This window comes from Falco peregrinus, chromosome 16 (assembly GCF_023634155.1).
Source record: "Falco peregrinus isolate bFalPer1 chromosome 16, bFalPer1.pri, whole genome shotgun sequence".
Classification (NCBI taxonomy): Eukaryota; Metazoa; Chordata; class Aves; order Falconiformes; family Falconidae; genus Falco; species Falco peregrinus.
In genome coordinates, this window is record NC_073736.1 from 1,021,264 (window position 1) to 1,040,413 (window position 19,150).

The following is a 19,150-nucleotide window of genomic DNA, read 5'->3' on the forward strand; positions in this document are numbered from 1 at the left end:
CTCCATGGAAGGTGAGGAGCCAGCCCCAGCCTGCACTGTCCAATTTACCCACTAATCAGCCCAATTATCTTAGGTATAAATCATAACAAAACACTTACAGAGCCAGAGTCACACACTGAAGAAAGGAGAGAACTGTTGGGTTGGTTTTTGTTTAGTATAATTGATATAATTACTAACAACTCTGTGCCAAGAACTTCAGCTTTTCTCCTTCCAGAAGAGAGTGGAGAGCTGTCTGAAAGCCATAGCAATTAGCAATACCCACATGCACAGCTTTTATTAGAAAGAATGCACCTCTATTCCAGAAACAGCCATCAGCTCCCCAAGGAGCAATTAAATAACCCAGAGAACTTTTGGTACCAGGAAGGCAGCCATCACTTAGTCCATGTTCCCTGTTCCCTTCTCAATGTTGCAAAGGCACATAAGGGATCCTGCCCCTCATTCTGTGTGTGAAATACCTTCACCTGGACACGTCCTTGTTCCTAATTTTAACTTCATTAGCTCCAGATAGCTGCTGTCTTGTGGTCCGAGCAGGCTGCTGTTTCTGAGGTTGCTCAGGTCCTTGTCCAGCTCATTGCAACCAGCAGAAAGTCTCCCTTTTTTCTTCACTGGGGAGTCTGGCTGGGGTCTGATTCTCACCCTCTGGACCAGGTTAAGGCAGCAGTTATGAGGCTGGAGCTCACCAGCACTCCCTGAGCGTGCTGCTCTCCACAGTGTCTCAGGGGCAGTGGCCATGCTCCCCACAATGCTCCACATTGCCGCCAGGCAGCCCATGTGGAGGTGAGGGGACAGAAGACTTGGGGTTCCTTTGGGTGTTGCAGAGGTGACCTCTCACTGATGGCAGGGCACAGAGACGTGGAGCAGAGCCTAGCTGGGAGCTGCAGCATGTCCAAAGCTAGTGGCCATCCAGAAGAGTTAACAAACTCGTTAGATGAACTTCAATTATCGTGCCTATACTAACCATAGGGATCCACAAAGGCAGGGAGGTGTCCAAGCACCTCACAAAAATCTGCCTAGGAGCCATGCTACCTCACTGGCACTTCTCTCGTACCTATGGACATGGATTTTAAAAAGTGCCTGTCCTGAGCATATGCTAAACAGCCATGGAGCAGATACATCAGCATTAACGGTAAATTTCCCCAACACCTGGGGCACCATCACACTGAAGCTAGACTCCCTCGTGGCTCACGTCTGTGGCTTTGCCCAGCAGCTGGTGGCCAAAGTAGGGACATAAAGCCAGACAGTCTCAGGGCCCACCCCGCTGCCTTGCCACAAACCATCCCTGCCTTGGACAGCTCAGCCTGGTGTACCAGCCCTTGCCTCTGTTTCAGCATCTCTGTTTCTGAAAGTTTAATTTGGTTTTGAAAAATGATAACTATTCCCAGTGGATATTTTCATTGTCTGTTCTTTAATTAATTAAACTTAAAACAGAGCATTCACTTTAAAACAATTTTCAGTAAACATATAGGGATTTGGATGAAAGAATGTCTCTGAGAAAAGTAAGCAGTACTTTTTTTTTTTTAAAAAAAAAAACAGATTATGATGCCAAAAACTAACAGAATTCTTATGCTGAAGAAGGAATGGAAAAATTAAGCAAAGATTAACATTTCCCACACAAGTTTTAATTTTGGTTAAAAAGTTCTTGTTTGTCCCAAAACATTTTGATGAAATTTTTCAAATAGAGTCTTTAATCTTACCCTGGGCTGCTGTAGGGTTTGCTTTTCTGGTTTTTATTCTTTGGATTTGTCTTCTTGGGAAGATAAATGATACTGTGCTCCAGATTATTTGTAGTCTTGGTGACAGGAGGTAAATTGAGGTAGAACTTGCAATGTGCCCACCCTCTTCAAGAGGAAAATATACACCATTTTGTGTCAGTCTTCTGAGCAAAGATTCAAACCTGGTGGCAACTGAGCTGAGCTTTGGGTGCGATGTGCTTTTGTCATCCACAGAGGAATCAACAGAGCTGGCTAAAAAACTCTCAGCTGAACAGCATTACACCAGGAAATGCTGCTTTGCAGCAATGCAAGCGTATTGCAATTTGGAAAAATGTGGTGATGTGGCAAAATGGAAGTAACAAAATAGTTATTTAATCCACACTGGGGTATCATTTCATTTTGAGGTGATGTTGTATCAAGACTTGTACACTGCATTTAAAGGGCAGTTGTCCAAGGGTGATCTCAGGAAGGTCTGACTGCACTTCTTGACCACGTACAAATCTCCAGCTTTGTCCATCCAGCTCAGACCAGCCAGTGCAGGAAATGCTTCTCTCTGCGGCATAGGAAAAAGTTTGTTTTCCAGGATCATCTGAGAATTTCACCCAGGAAATACCACCCCTACCCCACAGAGACCACTGTTTGCACCTGGCCTCTTCCCTGCTCTGTGCACATGGTGGGGCATTTGGCCTCCTCCTGCAGACTAGAAGTTTATTGCAGGGTGCTGGGAAGTGGTTTGTGAATGTCTCTGCTCTTTGGAAAAGGGTCTGCTGCTGGGGGGGTGGGGGGAGGAAAACAGCGTCTGGGGGTCTGTTCCAGTGTCCAATTTTCATCAGAAGTATTCCTTTCTGTAGTCAAAAATACTGATTTCTATAGCACGTTCCTTTATGGAGGAGTGTTGATTCAAGGGCTGGGCCGTGACAGTTCTGTTAACTACCTTCTCCCATGCTTTGCTAAGACAAAGTGCTTTCTCTTTGCAATTTGAATTCAGAGATCTTTCCTTTAGATAGTTCAGAAAAATAAAATAAGCTCTGTTGGCCATGGATGGAAAACAGAATTTGCTTTCTCCTTGGTATAATTGGTTCCTGGTACTTCATCCAAATTTGAAGTGTTTTCCTCTTATATTTTGATTTTTAAATCTAAGATAACACATTGTATCCTGTGCACCATTGTTGAAATAAAAGATCTTTAAGAGAGATGATTTCCAAACCTAGTTTTTTAACTTTTTTTTTTTCTTAATAAGCTTAATATTTTTTGGCTTCTCATTCTAATTTGGAACAAAAACAAGTCTTAAAAATTAAAGTTTCTCACCAAATTAAACCTCAGATTCAACTGCCTTAAGGTTTCCATGATTATAAAAAAAGAAAAAAGCTATTGGCAAATCCAGAAGAAAGAAAGGCCTGAACATGTGCGATACAGAGAGCACAGGCTTAATTCCTGCACCATGACATATGGTCTGACTCGTTTGCGGTGATTTTGCAGGTAGCTCTGGCAGTTCGGATCAAACACAGGACCCCAAGCAGGACTGCCACATATTTTGCATTTCCAGACAAAGCCTTTTCTCCTGCAATGGGGCCTTGGCCACACAGTTTGACTGTCCTGCACATCCCACAGCAGTGGGTCTAAGCAGGTTGTGGGGTGCCCCAAATAGGGCTGTGCCTCTGCAGATCGGCTCAGGCAGATCCCTGGCAAGCCCAGCCCCAGGGGATGCAGCTTTGATGCTCATTTTTAAGGGGGGTGCCTGCAAGCCACAGCTGGCCACTGTCCATCTGGTAGGTCCATGTGAAAGGACTTAGCTCAACCACTTTGTTTAAGAAGCTGCCATCAGCTGGCAGCTCTAAATGGCCATCGAGAAATGATCATCCTTGGCAGAGGTCAGACATCTCCAAGCACAGTTAGGAGCCTTGCACCGATACCTCCTTATGCTAATCACTATTTACAGCCTAATCCAATCTCCTTGGCCATCAATCCATCCCCCTCAGCATCAAAACTCCCTTTGCATAACACTGCGGGCACACAGCAATGCTAGATCCGTCTCTCACTTACCCCCACCCTTTCTTTTCCACTCAGACGCCTGGATGCAAACCTTATCTCTGTGGTGCCCGAGAAGAGCTTTGAGGGGCTGCTCTCCTTGCGTCACCTGTGGCTGGACGATAATGCCCTGACGGAGATCCCTGTCCAAGCTCTGAACCACCTGCCAGCGCTGCAAGCCATGACCCTGGCTCTCAACCAAATCTGGCACATCCCTGATTACGCCTTCCAGAACCTCAGCAGCCTCGTGGTGCTGTAAGCCTTCTCTGCTTGTTCCTCCCTCGCAGCCACAGCATCCTCCGGCTGGGACAAGGTGCTGACTGTGCCTGGCAAACAGGGTCCTCCTCCCCCGTGGGAAGAAGACCTGGTGGTCACTCCCCAGGAGCAGCTTTGTGCTGCAGGGGCAGCAGGCAGGGATTTTGTTCACTGAGAGTCAAGGAATCCTTGCCATTTGATACGAAATGCTAAATCTGCCTCTTTTGATTTTTTTCATGTTTTCCCCACTTTTCACTGAAGAGCCAAAAAGCTCCCTTGATAGTAAAAAAATGTTTTGCATTTAAAAAAATAAATAAATCAGTACATAGAAACAGCAGATATCCCCCCCCCCCCGAAGATTCAAGCAATAAAAACCTTATAATTTCTCTTTTCCCTCCAATCCTTGTGTTAAAGCTACAGGAATTTATATCAACATGAAAAAAAAAATATAAAACTGCAACAACTTGCAGTCAGGTCAAAGAACAACTTTGGTTTTTTCTTGGAAAACATGCCAAGAAAATTTTTTGGCCAAATATGATTTTGAACAAAAGGTCTAACCTCAACACCTTGTCCAAGCCTGCACGTGCCTATTTGCATAACTGTGTTATATATGCAGATAACCTATTCTTTGCAGTGATCACAACCCCATGGTGCATGTTGTTGTCATCCAGTTTGCATTATAAACATTTTACTGACAGTGTTCAGAGCGATGCAGAGAACAGTGCTGCTCTGAGAAGATAGATACCTGGCCCAGGAGGGAAACATTTACTCCATAGGCAGCCAGACACACCACAGCCTGTAATCAAAAGGCAAACTGATGTCTTTGGCAGTTATGTCAGGAGGTGCATCCTTTCTATCAACAGAGGCTTGCATATTATTTAGCTTTTAAAAGGAAGTTTACATGTGCAAATTAGCTAGTCATTACCTTTTTGGTGTTGATTAGCAAATTCAGGTGTGATTGCCAACTAGTTTAGAGCTCCTGTATTGACATGAAATGCTACCTTTTCATTTGCTAATATGTTCATATCAGGGTATTAAGTAACCTCAGCATGTGGTGCCTTAGTGAAAGTTTAGCAATTATTTCGCTTTCAAAATTTAAAGTGTTTACTGAAGCCATCTAGCATAGAAAGCGCTTGGACAGAGCACAGTCCAGAGTTTTATCAAGCATCAACTTCAGCTGTTTAGACAAAGCATAGAGGCTTATTTAGGAGAAATGCTAAAAGCAACTTGAGAAATGTCAAATAAGTAGTTTTCACCCACAATAGTGCTCATTCTACAAGGCATCCCATGACCATCATAATGCAACCACTTCATTCAGCTTTAATAGCTAGCACAGCGGGTGAGCTGACATTTGGGGCTTTATTTCAGTCTCAAAAGCATGCTGCTTTCATTCTGGCTTATCCCATACTTTGGGTGAAAAGCAACTCCTTAATTAAACAGGCAAGCTCAAGAAATAAAAGTCATTGACCATTAGGTCACAAGGGAGAGAATAATGTCCCACCACAGACAATTGGAATAGAACACGTGTGATCCTGCCAGGCACTGTGGGACACAATGATAAATTTTTGTGGCATCACAAGTGTTTGGCAGAACTGGCCCCATAAATCTCCCCTGCTTCCATGCATAGCCCTGTCATCACGCAGCCAGTGGAAAGTCACCCAGTGTTCTTCCTGCACCCCTGCAGGGATGTTTCCCTGCCTCAGACTCACCCACCAAGGTGAGAAGCAACCCCTGCCAAAAGCCAGCCCAGCTAGGCACTAAGGTCAGGAGGAGACTTGCCCTACCAGGACACAGGTGACATATACATGCATTTCTCTTCAAGTGTCTGAATTCGCACGTAGATGGAGAAGAGCTGGCTGGTACCATAAATATTGGGAAACTTCTTGCCTGAGAGGTATTAGAATGAGTACCTGGGGGAGAAGAGCCAAGGGCAGATGTGGAGGAGCACAAGGGAATCTTTCATCTCATACACAGCCTGATTAATACTCATGGACACAGCTGACCATGGCTAAGGGCATGACCTTCCTGGGTGCAGAGGTGTGCTTTTCCTCCCCCACACACCTTGGGCCTTTGGGAGAGATGTGAGTGGTCACCCTGCACTCACTCAAAGCACCACCAGCAGAGTATAGAAGCCTCAGTCTGGAATAAGTTAAGGAATTCAGTCTCTGCCGATAAACTACACCTCTGCTGAGTATTTCCCTGATCTTATTCCCACCTATCGTTGCTACAGGTTGCCAAATAGGGCTGCAGGGTGTTCAGTAAGCAGAGCCTCACGCAAATCACTCATCATGAAATCTATGAGTGTCAGTAATTGATGCCATCCTTTTCCCAGCTTTGATAACAAGGGCTTCACGTGCTGTGATGCTGGCACTGTGCTGCTGATGGCACAAGACTTTGTTTGATCAGAGTGGGTCATGGGAACAGGACAGTGAAGATGTATCTCCAAGCCTGGTCTATTCAGGACAGAATGTATCTTAGCATCTGCAAACAGAAACAGGCCTGAACATTTTTCAGCCAATTATTCGTATGAAGCAATTTTTTTTTTTTTTTACAAAAATTGTCTTCTTTCTCAGGCATAAAATATTTTTTTAATTTAGAAGCAAGCATCTGAAACCCCCATGCTGCTGTGCTGACAGGCTGATAAAGTGCATGACAGCAGTTCTCATTAGTGTCCCTCATCTCCTCTGTCAGTTGAATTCAGCAGAAAGTGAACTCTCAAACCAGGAATCACAACACCTCTTTCAGCCCCAGTCCCCAGAGAGGTCCACTAGTCCTGCAGTAGAATCACACATGGACAAATTTTGGAACCATAGCCAAGAATTCCCCCTTGCTGCCACATTCTCTGCAATGGGTGGCAGTTCCCTTCTTTCTTGGTGTCACCAAAGGAGCTGTGAGCACTCTCAGCAGAGATGCTAGGATGTGGATGGGACACCGAGTTGGAGTGACCTCTCCTGAACAGGCCAAGCAGTAGAGCGGTTTGCTCTGCAGCCTTGTAATGACGGATCTGGCTAGAGAGAGTCTTTGGGTAGTTTTACTTTCATCAGATAACAGGTGATCCCTTATGTTAGAGCAAATTAGGTCAAACCCCAGATCCTTCACTGTTTGGCTCCGCAGGGAGCTTTAGCTCCTGGAACCCCCACTGACTCAAACATCCCTGCAATGCTGAACATGGCGCTGTCAAAAGGACCCAGCGTTTGCTGCTTCACACGCAGTGAGCTTGGAGCCAGTGAGTTAACTTGGCCCCATAATGCAAAAAAGATGCTCCACCTCTCTTATCTGGCCCTGACCCTTGTCTACCTGGTCAGAAGTCTTTTGAAAACAAGGACTATGGGAAAGCTGTTTCTGTGCCACTACCTGTTAGTTTTGCTTAATACCCTCTAGTTATTGTACTCTGTCTCTACCTCCTCTGTGCCATCTCTGTCTTTGTTACTGTCTGTCATACACGTCCCTTCTCATGGCTTTTCTAGTCCATATCCAGTCAGCTGTTTTCCAATCAGAAGTTAATCTACGTATCACACTTGTTTGTTCCTCCACACCTTTGAGATGGAGAGACGCAGAACTACTCTCTGTAGCAAAGACAAAAATTAATGCCAGTTTATACAATGGCATAATGCCATTCTGTAGCCTATTTTCTCTTTTCTAGTCATCTCTATCATTTGATTTGCTTTTTTGACAGCTACTGAACACCAAGACCTTCTTCCTGTAGATATTTAAAAGCCTGTTACTGCATATGCTCATATAAGGCTGGTTTTCCCCTCCTCTACAGCACTTTACCTTCATGCAACCTGAATTTCAGCTGATGATCTATTGTCAGGGAAAAGCCACTCATCTGCAAGTGCTGCCCTCTGAGGTCACCCAATAAGACCTTCCATCTGAACATGTTGAGATCTGAAGATAGTAAATGAAGGGCATTTAGCAGAATTTCTCTTTCTTACAGTTTTTATCATGTAAGGACATGATAGAGCTCTCTAACATTATAGTTTAGTGACCAGAGGAGAAAACTGGTTTCCAAGACTCCTGGGTTCCCTTTTCCCATTTTGGTCCTTGTTCTGGTGTTACTCTGGCCAAAACTTCCAAAAGGGACCACTGACTTTCAGTGTCCTCCCTGCCTGGGGGCAAACATCAAATATCCCATCCCTGCTTTTGAGGGGAGTTGAGCGCCAGTAGATTCTGCTGACATCTGTGGGACTCAGAGCTCCCCAGCACAACAAACCCCAGTCTGGTAGGTCAGTGTCAGATTAATCATCACTGTGCATCACTACCTTCACCTGTACAAGGGACTTAACAAGTCCCTCTTTGAGAAGTTCTTGGGAACACAGGTATTGGTGGAGAGTGCCAGGTATGTGCAGTTCATTATTGCTAAAAACAATATTGCTTGGAACACCTGGGTCCCATTCACTCCAATGTACCCCTGAGAACGTCACTTCTGATCAAGCTTTATTCTTCACCAGACAAGCTGCATGCTGGTCCTTCACTGACGGAAATATTCCATGGGAATTTGCACCATTTATGATTTAGGTTTCTCTACTTATCTATGGCCAAGTTGAGGAAAAGGATGATTTTGCCACAATAGAGCTGGAAATTTTTCATGGCAATGGCTGGTCCAGTGGGAGAATTCATATCATGTCAGATTTTAACTTGGTTCAAATCATCTAATGCAAATAACTGATGGAAAATGTTTTTATTTGTCCTTTTTAAGAAGAAAAAATGAAGTCATTAGAAATGAAAGCAATGGAGAATCCACCACTTTTCCTTGTAGTTTGTTCCAGTGGTTAATCATCCATAGTGTTAACAAAAAAAAACAACAACAAAAAAAAAAGCTCATATTTCCCATTTGAATTTTCTTTGGCTCTGACTTCAGACATTTGTTCTTATTATTCTTTTCTCCACTAAATCACAGAACCATTTTAGTACCCATTTTCTAACCAGGAAGAATCCTATACATTACACTGCATTCATCCCCTTGATCTTATTTTTAATAAGCTAAACAGATTGAGTTTTCTCAGTCTCCATTCTAGTTTTTTCCAGACCTCGGATCATTTTTATTGCTCTTCTCTGCACCCATTTCAAATTATCAACATCCGGTTAACAATGTGGGTACCAGAAATACATTTAGCCTTCCAGAGCCAGTTTCACCAGTGCATAACGCAGATGTAATATAATTTCCCTTTCCTTACAGTCTACCCTCTTGTTCATGCAGACAAGCACCTTTATTAAATGAGTATTTAGCACATTAGCTGAAGCTGCCTTCCTTTGTGTGTAAGACAAATGCCCTGTCACCTTGGAGGTGGCTCTTCCAGAGTTAGAGCTCACAGTGCTAATGCCTGTGTTGGACTCACTCCCAGTTCAGTACAAGACTGTTCTCCAGGGTCTTTTAATCCACTAGAAAAATCAAAATTAATCCACTGAAAAATAACAGGAAAAGGAAGTGACATGAAAATGAAACAAATTTTACTAGGAGTGCTGCAGGGGTGATTCGAAAAAGTTGCATTTATGCCCAATTCATGATAAGAAATTGTTGGCGAGGATAGAAAATCTTCCTTCTAGAAACAATTGTGCATTTTTTTGAGGGGCACAAATTAATCTTGTAGGGTTGGTTTTTTTCTGGTGTGCTTCTAAAGTCTCATCACCTGAGACACCAACCTAGACGAAGCACCTCTCCCTAGCCTGTCTGGGGGATCGTGGCCACTCGGAATTCTGCAGCTACTGTAATTTATGTTGCCTTTCAGCAAGATGCAGCACGGGTTCACCTGACACAGCAGAGGAGCTAGCCAGCCTCATGACATCTGGTAGCACTCGTGCTGCTGCAGGAGCATGTTGGGCAAACCTGCGACCCCGCCAGAAGTCAGTTGTGATAATCACTTTTGCAAAGATATCACTGTTTTCTAATGGAGGTGCATAACTGAAAAGCAGTCTGCATGCCAGCCCACAAAAAAGCAATGACTGTCTTGCTCCTTCCCGGGCAAAGCTACTGTCATGGATGATTGCCACAAACCAGCCTCACTCCATCGTGCTGCTGACCTGCAAAGGGAGACACATCTTAAAGTTCATTGCTCTTACTGAGGGCGGTGGTGGGTACAAGCTCCAGTAGGAACGGCAAGGGCTTAAAGACTTCTCATGTTTTTGCATCACAGAAGGGTTGTTTATAGCGCAGAACCAAGTATCTCGAGCTGCTATCAAACCAGCTGTAATTTACGGGGCAGAATAGAGCGTCATGTGGGCTGAGCTCAAGTTGACGAACACTGGAGATGTTGCAACTCTACTTGTTGAACTTTGTTTACTGGTAGGGGGGAAGGCAGGATGGAAGAAAGGAACATCTTTTCAAGTGTTTACCTTTGCAACTCTAATGTTTCTATTATTGCCATGTGGTTGGGTAACAACTCTAGAGTTCAGCTTGGACAACTCTAGAGTTCAGCTTGGACTGCAAATTTTTTTATAACTCTCCTCTTTGGTTGCTCATAATTTTCTTACCAACAAAGAACTTCCTTCTAACGATTTTCATTACTCTGTCTCCAAACAAAGCACTCTAGAGCCAAATAGAAACACAGCAGGTGACTGCTTTTCTATTCTGTCTCCTTGCTTGACTTGAGAGACGGTAGTCAGCTGCCCAGCACATCCACGCTTAGACAAGGTGTCCTGCTGTACCACCCTGACAAAGCTCCCGGGAGCTCACATCTCCTCTAGCATTCAGCATTTCCTTTCTCCCCACGCTGTCCCCTCCCAGCAGACAGAGGTGTGGGGCACAGGGTTCCTGTGGTACCTCTTGCTGCAATTGCAGAGCAACTCCAGATCCAAACACTCCATTTGCCAGATGCAGTATCCAGTACTCAGACTGACCCAAAACGGTTGGCACCATCTTGCACTGGAAGTGCCAAGTAAGGGCAACATGATCTGAACCTATCCCATAACATTTGATAGATGAAACCACCTGGAGACAAATTTCTCTTCTTGTGACAAGAGAAATTTCTCCTGTAAGATTCTGATTTTGATCTCAGCTTCTTTTCTCCTCTAAGAGTTTTCTTGCAGGCAACATCCTTTTCTTTTTTCCTGTTTGCTCAAAGGAGCAAACATTTTATCACATATCTTTCCCCTCCCTTCCCATTCCTCTGAAATGTTTGTATGTTCTCATCCCAATGACAAACATCCGTCTTGGGCTGGTTTCTGTTTTGCAAGCCCCTACCAAACTGCCCTAGAGCCTGGCTGCTCTTCCACTCCCAGCTCTCTCCTGTTTTACCCTGGAATATTTGGCAGTGGGAGCTGCCTGTGCTCAGCCAAACAGCTCACACTTGAATCCAGGTGGAGTAAGAGATTTTTCAAGCCAAGACAGATTTAGATCAAGCAGCAAATAACAAAAAAAGTCATTGATCCACCTGCCAGCCAGTGGAGTCTCCCCCAGGCTTTTGGAAGGAGGCAGCACTGTTGGACAAAGGCTGGTGTGTCCCTGAGCATGGGCAAGGGACAAAAGGCAAGTTGTGTGGCAGCAGGTTCACCACACATGACTCCGTGTTAAAGAAGAACCTGAACTGTACAATGAACTGATGGGGAAACCCACCCTGACAGAGAGCAAAGAGGATATCCTGCCCCAGAGGACCTTACCTCCTCAGCGGGCATTTCTCCACACAGACCATCCCAGTGGAAGCACGGACATCGCTAATGTGCTGAAGCGCAGGCTGGCAGAAGTGTAGGCTGGGTAGCAGTGGGTTGTCTTCTGCTTTTCAGCAGACTTTCCTGCGGCTGCCCACAAGATCTCTCTAGATGAACTTCAAGGTGCCCTTGAGTAGGACTTCAGAGGAACATGCACGATTAGCCATGCAGCTCCCACCAGCTGCAAAGGAAGCCAGATGGCAAAAACACTCAGATGTGCACATACACACACAGAGGCTCTGACATCGGAAAGGAAGAATACAGGAAATAAGGTCTTGGGTTTACCCAAAAACTAAGACATTGGAGTAAGGGGCCCGTGGAAACAGAAAACCCATCACATGGGACTCCAGAAACTCATCACCTATGGAGCTTCCAAAGCAAAAAATACCCCAGGTGGCTTTGCAGGGGCCCTCAGCACCAACATTAAGGCTGGGAGATCCAGAGCCCTTAAGCACTGGCTCATGGCATGTAGCACCACGATGAAGGGGAACAGGGAAAAAATTGTTGCCTTGGGGTGGAGAATGTGCATCAGCCTGTCGCATGGCCTCTGCAATTTAACCACTCTGAACCATTAAACTAAAGACAACTTTCACTGCAGTCAGACTGGAGCTAAATCCAGGAACTGGCAGCATTTTCATTTTTTTGCAAGTAAAGATAATAAACTGTGACTAACAGGATGATTTTGAACTCAAAGCCTTCTTGCTACTACTAGGGCTCTGAGGAGTCTAAATATGGCTGTGTCCTTAGATAGCACCCGGTGTCCATGGGCAACTGTTGAAGCCACACAGCACTTTGTAGGGTTGGGCACAATGTAAGGTGAGATCTAGGGTGTTTCTTGAAGCTTCTTGCTTAAGCATGTTCATCCAAACTCACCTGGCAGCTGTGAAAGTGGAGGTCTCAGGGAAAGTCCTATGTCAGCCTGGATTTCCTGGGAGAAATGGGAGCTCTGTAGCTGCTCTGCAAGCACTGTTGCACCTAGCATGTGTCTCATGGGGCAAGAGAGGGGACTTTGTAGCACCCCTTGTCAGCCCAGCCCAGGCTGTGCTCCAGTTGCAGGATGTCCCTGGGCCATGGCTCACAGTGGCAGGAAAAAGTCAGCTTGCACCTGCACTGACCATCTCTGTTTTGTCCACAGGCACCTGCACAACAACCGGATCCAAAGCCTGGGAGCCAATGGCTTTGACGGGCTGCACAGCTTGGAAACCCTGTGAGTCACCTCTTCTCTTCTCTGTCCTAAAGAACTCGTGTGTGTTCATGCCCTCCAGCACAGCCCACAGGAAAGGGCTGGTGTCTCTGGGCCAGCCACACTGCATGTTTTACTCGTTGCCACGCACAGAGAGCAGCAGCAGGTCTGGCTCCAGGCACCAGCCCATGGAGGGCATGATGCTTCCTGGGGTGGTGGCAGACTGGACTTTCTCCCTGCGCCTGTGCAAGCTGGTCTAGCTGTGCTGCTGCTGCAGAGGGGTCTGCACATGTGGGCAGAGTGGCTGGGAGGGGGCTCTGAGGCCCTGGACACAAGTCGAGTCGTGGTGCAGTCCCCAGAGCCTGCATGTATGCTCTCCCCGGGGGGTGTCCCCACCCCCTCACCACAGGCATGTTGTCCCAAAGCCTCCTAAACACCTGACTCCAGCAGAATAAGGGGCTGTCTTGAGTTCAAGGCTGGTAAAATCCTTGGGGATCTGTGGAATACCTCTCTTTGAGATGGTCTCAAGTCACCTGGCACCACCCATTGCCAGCTTCCTTCAGCTTGCACCATGTTCTTGGCATGGCTGGGTAGGCAGTCTGTCAGGAGACCTCGGAGGAAGATGGGAAGCAGAAATGAACTCTCCTTTAGGACACATCTTCATTAGCAGCAGACGGGTCACCCTGAGTTCAAAGAGAGTTAAATCTGGTGGCCTTGCCTTGCACACACTGTGCTTTTAACAGCAGTATCAATTGCTTGGGTCTCATGTGCTGTGCAATGGCCTAGGAGGAAACATAAACAAGCAAATAAATTAAGGCTCTGAAAGACTGCAAGAGGTGCCTGTTGCCTTCAGTTGTGCAGAAGCATGTCCCTTCACACAGGCCTTGGGGTCAGAGCCAGGCCCTCACTCCTTGCCAAGGAGAACTAGGGGGTGCAGGTCACGGCAAAAAAAGAGGTGACGCTTCCCAGCATTCAAGTGCCACTCAAGGAGACGGGGCCCCTCTGTGCCCAGCACGGTGCCAGCAGCAGCAATCAGGCAAGAGTGGAAGCAACAGGCAAGCCCTTGGTCCCCAGACGCACTCCTCAGGGGCAGGACCACGACGCGCATTGTCTCTTACTTTCAGACTGGCACATCCTGGGGCCACCCAGAAGGGCTCAGCTGGGGAGAGGTTGAACTGTGCCAGGGATGATGTGGGAAGGGAGGCTGCTAGATGGTCTCCTCTGGTGACCCACGGGTCTCCTCCATCACTGTGCCAGCTTGGCTTTCTCCCCAGTCATTTATGGTGGGTGCAGGCAAATATGTGAGCACAGAGTCATGGCGTCCGGGCAGCACAAAGGCAGGCAAGTTGCAGGAGGGAGGGGCGGACTTGCTGATGGAAGAAAGCCCCGTTTGGGCTATAACCCAGGCAGACCATGCAGCAACATCACAGCCTACATTAGGGCAAGCTTATTCTGCAGCCAGGGTGGTTAAAGCCACCGTGCTGCCCATCCCAAGCAGGATGGAGCTGCAGAGAAGAAGCTGGCCCCTTATTTACTGTGGGAAAGACTAAAGGGCTTCCATTGCCCTGGGAAATAATTCAGTTTCCACAGACACTTGTGCTGAAAGTTCATTTTCCCTCTCTTCCCCTCTGCTCCTGCTTTAGCACTTCCTTTACCTTTTGTTGCCCATCTGAGATGCTGCCCAGCATTCAGGAGAGCTCAGCGTCTCCCTTTCTTGCTCTCAGTTCCCACAGGGACAGGACTGCATAGCACTGCAGGAACAGGGACAGGGCTTTCTGCGAGGCTGCAGCTGTGGAAGTCCTGTCCCTGGGAGTATTCCACCTCCAGGGGCTGTCCCCCTGGAGCAGGGCTCTGCCTGACCGCTGCCTGTGTTCAGGCTCTGACAGCCCAGACTTGTGCATACGAGTATCCCGCAGCCCGCATTCTGCACCAGCTGCCTGTAGCTGCAAGAACAGTGCTGTGGGCAAGAGCTCCAGACTCTCCTTTGCATCTGATCACACTGAAGGAACATCTTCAAGAGAGAGTGTGCTGGCTTTTGCTCCTCTTGGCCTGAGCATCTAATTCTTACCTCTAAGCCAGCAAGTATTTCAAGTCACTGATCTCTGAGGAACACGTTGTTCCTCAGGTGGAGCCATCCCCCTCATGTTAATTGCCAGCACTCATCTACCCTGCTGACCAAAGCTGGCCAAGCTTTGTGGCAAAATACAGCTGAGCATTTGGCTGCAACAACCCAGCCAAGCTGCTAGACCTGCATCTACATACCACCTCCCAGTTCCTGTGCATGTGGAGACTATTACAGTCTCCGCACATACCCTTTAACTCAAATTATGATTACATTCTGTTGACAGCACTTAGCACATTTTCTTGGCTTGTGGAGGCCAAACTGTGCTCTCAGTTACCCCGTGGGCATTACCTCCTGGAAGGCAGCAGGATAGTAAGAGCTGGTGAAGGCAGAAACTTCTCCAGGGTTCCTAAAATGAGTATTTGTGGCCAGATGTTGATTATAAGCCAGGCATAACAGTTGAACTGTAGAAGTTGAAAGGAAAAAAAATTGTTTTGGGCTTTTTAGAAAAGCCTAGGAAGTTCTAGGTGCAGAAACCTCTGTTCCTCTAAGGGAAATGTTTCTTCTCATATTGAGCTAGACAGGGAAATGTCTGTTTTTACCAAATGCAGCCAAAACTTTAAAAGAAACAGCATCCACTGCCCCATGCAGGTCTCAGCAGTGTGCAAGTTGCCTATGTACAATCACACCAGGTGCCTACTCCAGGTCCTATCATTTCTGCAAAAACAGATCCCAGTGGAGCATCTCTGTTCTTAGAGAGGTCTTAAGTCCTGATATTTTAGGAGGGCAGCAATCTAGAAAGAGGTGAAATGAAGCCAGATGAATGACTTCATGTTTCCCCTGCACTGACCTGCAGCTACCATGCACAAGTCAGCTCTGCCATGTATAGAGCAAGAGCAGCTCTGTGTTTTCCATGCTGATGAGGGGGCAGGTAGATGTGCAAGAGCCGCCAGGTCTCAACCGGTCAAACATCAGCATGTAGCTGGAGAAAGCAGCTCCAAGAATACTTTCTCTGTCAGGGCAAGATCTGGCTGTTCACCAGCCCCCTTGGCCTCCTCTTTCTGGGAAGGAAACATGGGCACATGGGCTGGAAGCAAGTCAGAGCTGCTCTGCCAAATTCCCAATAGGGTTTCGAAATTGCCTTGAAATGTAGTGAGATTCCCTTACCAGTTCCCATAAGTCTGAGAGATGACACAGGGCAATGCTGCAGGGCTGTGGGAAGAAACCCCAAGCCTCGCTGAGCCATAAAACCAGGTATTAGATGGTCGAAATGGGTGATACTTGGCACTTTTTAGCCCTCTCCCAAAGACACAGTATAAATAAGAGTGTAAATGTCATTATGTGACACGTTCTTCCTGAAGGCCTCCTGGACAATGTACTAGATCCTTTAAAAGCAGGGGCCAGGGCTCCTCCCTGCCCTGGCACACGCACCCAGACAAGACCCTGACATTGGCAGAGAGTGAAAACGTGTCTCAGGAGCACCCTGTCTCCCCAGCCTGCAGCAGGGCTAAGGTGGCTCCCAGGGCAGAGGCAGGGATGAGAAACAAGTGGCTGCTCCCCAGGACCAGCCCAAAATGCTGAAGGTCTCAAGGCTACAGCCAAAATAGCAATGATCTGCCCTAAAAGTGCTGCTCCTCTGGTTGTTCAGGCATCTCCAGCCTGTACCTGACACTGACATGATGGGGAACCAGTTCAGAGAGGCCCTGCAGCCCTCGCCCATCCCCTCTGCCTGAGATGACCCTGCTGCTTCCTATCTCTCTGACTTTTCGCTCCCCCATCCACAACCCTGCCAGCTCCTCTGCTCATCAGACAAAGGAGATAAATCACTTGGAAAGAGCAAATTTCCATGCATTAAAAAAAGCTTTTAATTTATTTTTTAAAAATGGTGCTAATAAATTAAAAACGTCTCCCAGAATGGCTTAATCCAAAACCCTCTGGCTCCAGGCATTTTATCTGCCTAACCTTGCGTCACAGGAAATGCCCTTACCACAGGCTTTCTCAGCGCGCTGCCCTATTATCTGGGTAATTAGTTGAGTCTGTAAACGCAGAGCAGAGCTGGAACCTACCAACTCCTCCAGAGAGTTGGATTTTCTATGGGAGAATAAAAAAAGAAAATTAATATAAAGTGCACCTCGGGCAATGAAGCCAGGAAGAAGGAAATGGGAAATACCTCCACCACAGCTCATGCAAGCGCTGTTTAACCCCTTTAGGGCTAGGCAGGCTTTGCTGTTCTCCTGCAAAACTGTCTGCCAAGTGCTACCTTGTTTCTCAAGTAGCATTTGTCTCCACCAGCATGTTTAATTTGAAACCTTTTGTGCAGTCTCTTGATGCTAATCCCAGTTTGTGAAGTTCCCAAAGTAGCTGGTTTTGACTCCTCCAGGGATGTCCTGTTCACTCTGCTGAGCTGTTCTGCTACATCTTCAGCATACTGATGCTCCAGCTGTGTGTCATTATGGGTCCCCAGGCAGCTCATCAGAGGCAGCTTGGCTCTGCGGTTCCACCCTGCCCTACCAGTGCAGGAAGGTGACTTCAGCAGAGGCTTGGGTACCAAGATTCAGGGGATGGAGAAAGGAAGGGGGCAGGTGGCTTTTTGGCAAATGGACCACAGCTCAGGGTCCTGGTTGCATGGATCCCTGTGTCTGGTCCAAGAACAGACCTGTAAAGTTCATTGACTGGTCTGATAGATGCGTAAATGGAAGGTGACTTTGCCAAACAGAGAAAGCCACCTGTAAAACTGAGTTGTCAAATGCATGAAGCACTGCCTGGGAGAATGGGGACCAGACACTTCCCTCCTGTGGTCTCCTTGGGCCAACTGGTCTCAGTTTGTTGCATGTCCTTTTCCAAGAGCAGAAGCCTGGGCTGCCAGAAATGTGTCCTCACTGATGCAGCTCAGGCTCTGAACCAGTCAGGTACCTTCCAGCTGGGCTCTGAGCTTTGGCTGAACATGACCCCAGGCAGACATGATATTTTGCAAGATTTTAGAGAAATAGTTTGAAAGTGAAGGCAGTTCAGGTGAAAAGGTAGTTCTGGAGCTACTGCATTTTTCCACAGGTTATAGCTCCACTGTAAGGCTCACCTCCTTCACAGGGTGCTGCCTATTATGTCTTTGCCCACCAAATCCTCACACCACCTGTCTTGCACCTTGCCAGCTCTCCAGCCTGGCTCCCCCCTCCCTGGAGTTGCCGATCTTGCAGTGACAAAGAGCACCGACTCTCCCCCCGCCTCCAGCTCTGGGTCTCTAGATGTTCTTTCTGTGACCTGTCAGGGGTCCCCAACTCCTCTGGCTCCTTGGGATTCACTTGGACCCAGGCCCTTTCACAGAGCCGCTGAGCAGAAGCAGCTGCCTGTGCTGGAGGAGGGGAACCTCTGCCTCCAGAAACATGTGAGGGCGAATTGATTGTCTGTGACGAGGAGGAACAGCCGCTGCAGGCAGCAGAAATGGCAGCAGAGGCAAGCTGCGGGTATGTTTTCACCACGGCTGTGCTGATGCACAGAAGCTCTGCCCCCACCCCACGCTCCCTCCTTCCAGCAGCAGCACTCTGCAGGGGGCTGGGGACCGATCACCAGCAGCTTGTATACCTTGTGGGGTAGGTAGAGGTCCCCAGCTTCTTTCCCACAGTCCAGAAATGCTCTGCTGCCGACAGGCTTCCTCGAGTCTGCCTTCTTCCCCCCTGCCTGGCAAAGTGCAGCAGCCTTCTCCGTGCCTCCCCTGCCTGAGTCATCAGCTCCGTGGTTATTGTCTGTGCACCCCAGCAACCGAGGTCCCCGCTGCTCCACTTTGCGGTCAGCTCCTTTTGTGTCTTGTAAATGATATGTGCATGGCACCGCCTGTGCTCTCAGGACCCCCCACGAGATCCCATTCTCAAAGGCTTATTTCAACCTTGTTAAATAAATCAACGAAATTGAAAACATATTTAATCCAGTACCTTAGTCAGTTGGAGAACAGACAGAAATACTGGTTGGAACAGACACATCCTGGGCAGCACTGCTGTGTTTTTAAATGGAGAACAGAGCTGTTTGAGGAAGGATTGGCAGCTGCAGGCATACAAGGCATGACCTACAGACAGGTGGCCCCCGCCCCAGCAGTAGACCTTCCAGTGCCACATAAACCCTGTAAAATGGTGCAGCACCATGTCAGTGAGAGGCTGTGATGTTTCCAGGCCAAGCTGTCAGAATGAATCCTTGTACAGAGGTTGCCCCTTGCTCCTGGGCAAGTCCCTAAACAACCTTCCCATGGTGTGAAGGGCCATCTCTGCTCCTTTGGGA

General features: G+C 47.4%; 1 protein-coding gene across 1 annotated transcript in view; it reads left to right on the top strand.

The window, feature by feature from the left end:
* Window positions 1-742: 742 nt before the first annotated feature.
* The window catches only part of LGR6 (leucine rich repeat containing G protein-coupled receptor 6), a 48,803-nt gene continuing 30,395 nt past the window's right edge, over window positions 743-19,150 (top strand). Inside the window, exons 1-3 of the mRNA XM_055819949.1 lie at window positions 743-777; window positions 3,780-3,995; window positions 12,775-12,846. Of these exons, the coding sequence (XP_055675924.1) occupies window positions 743-777; window positions 3,780-3,995; window positions 12,775-12,846 (323 nt within the window). The remainder of the gene's footprint in view (window positions 778-3,779; window positions 3,996-12,774; window positions 12,847-19,150) is intronic.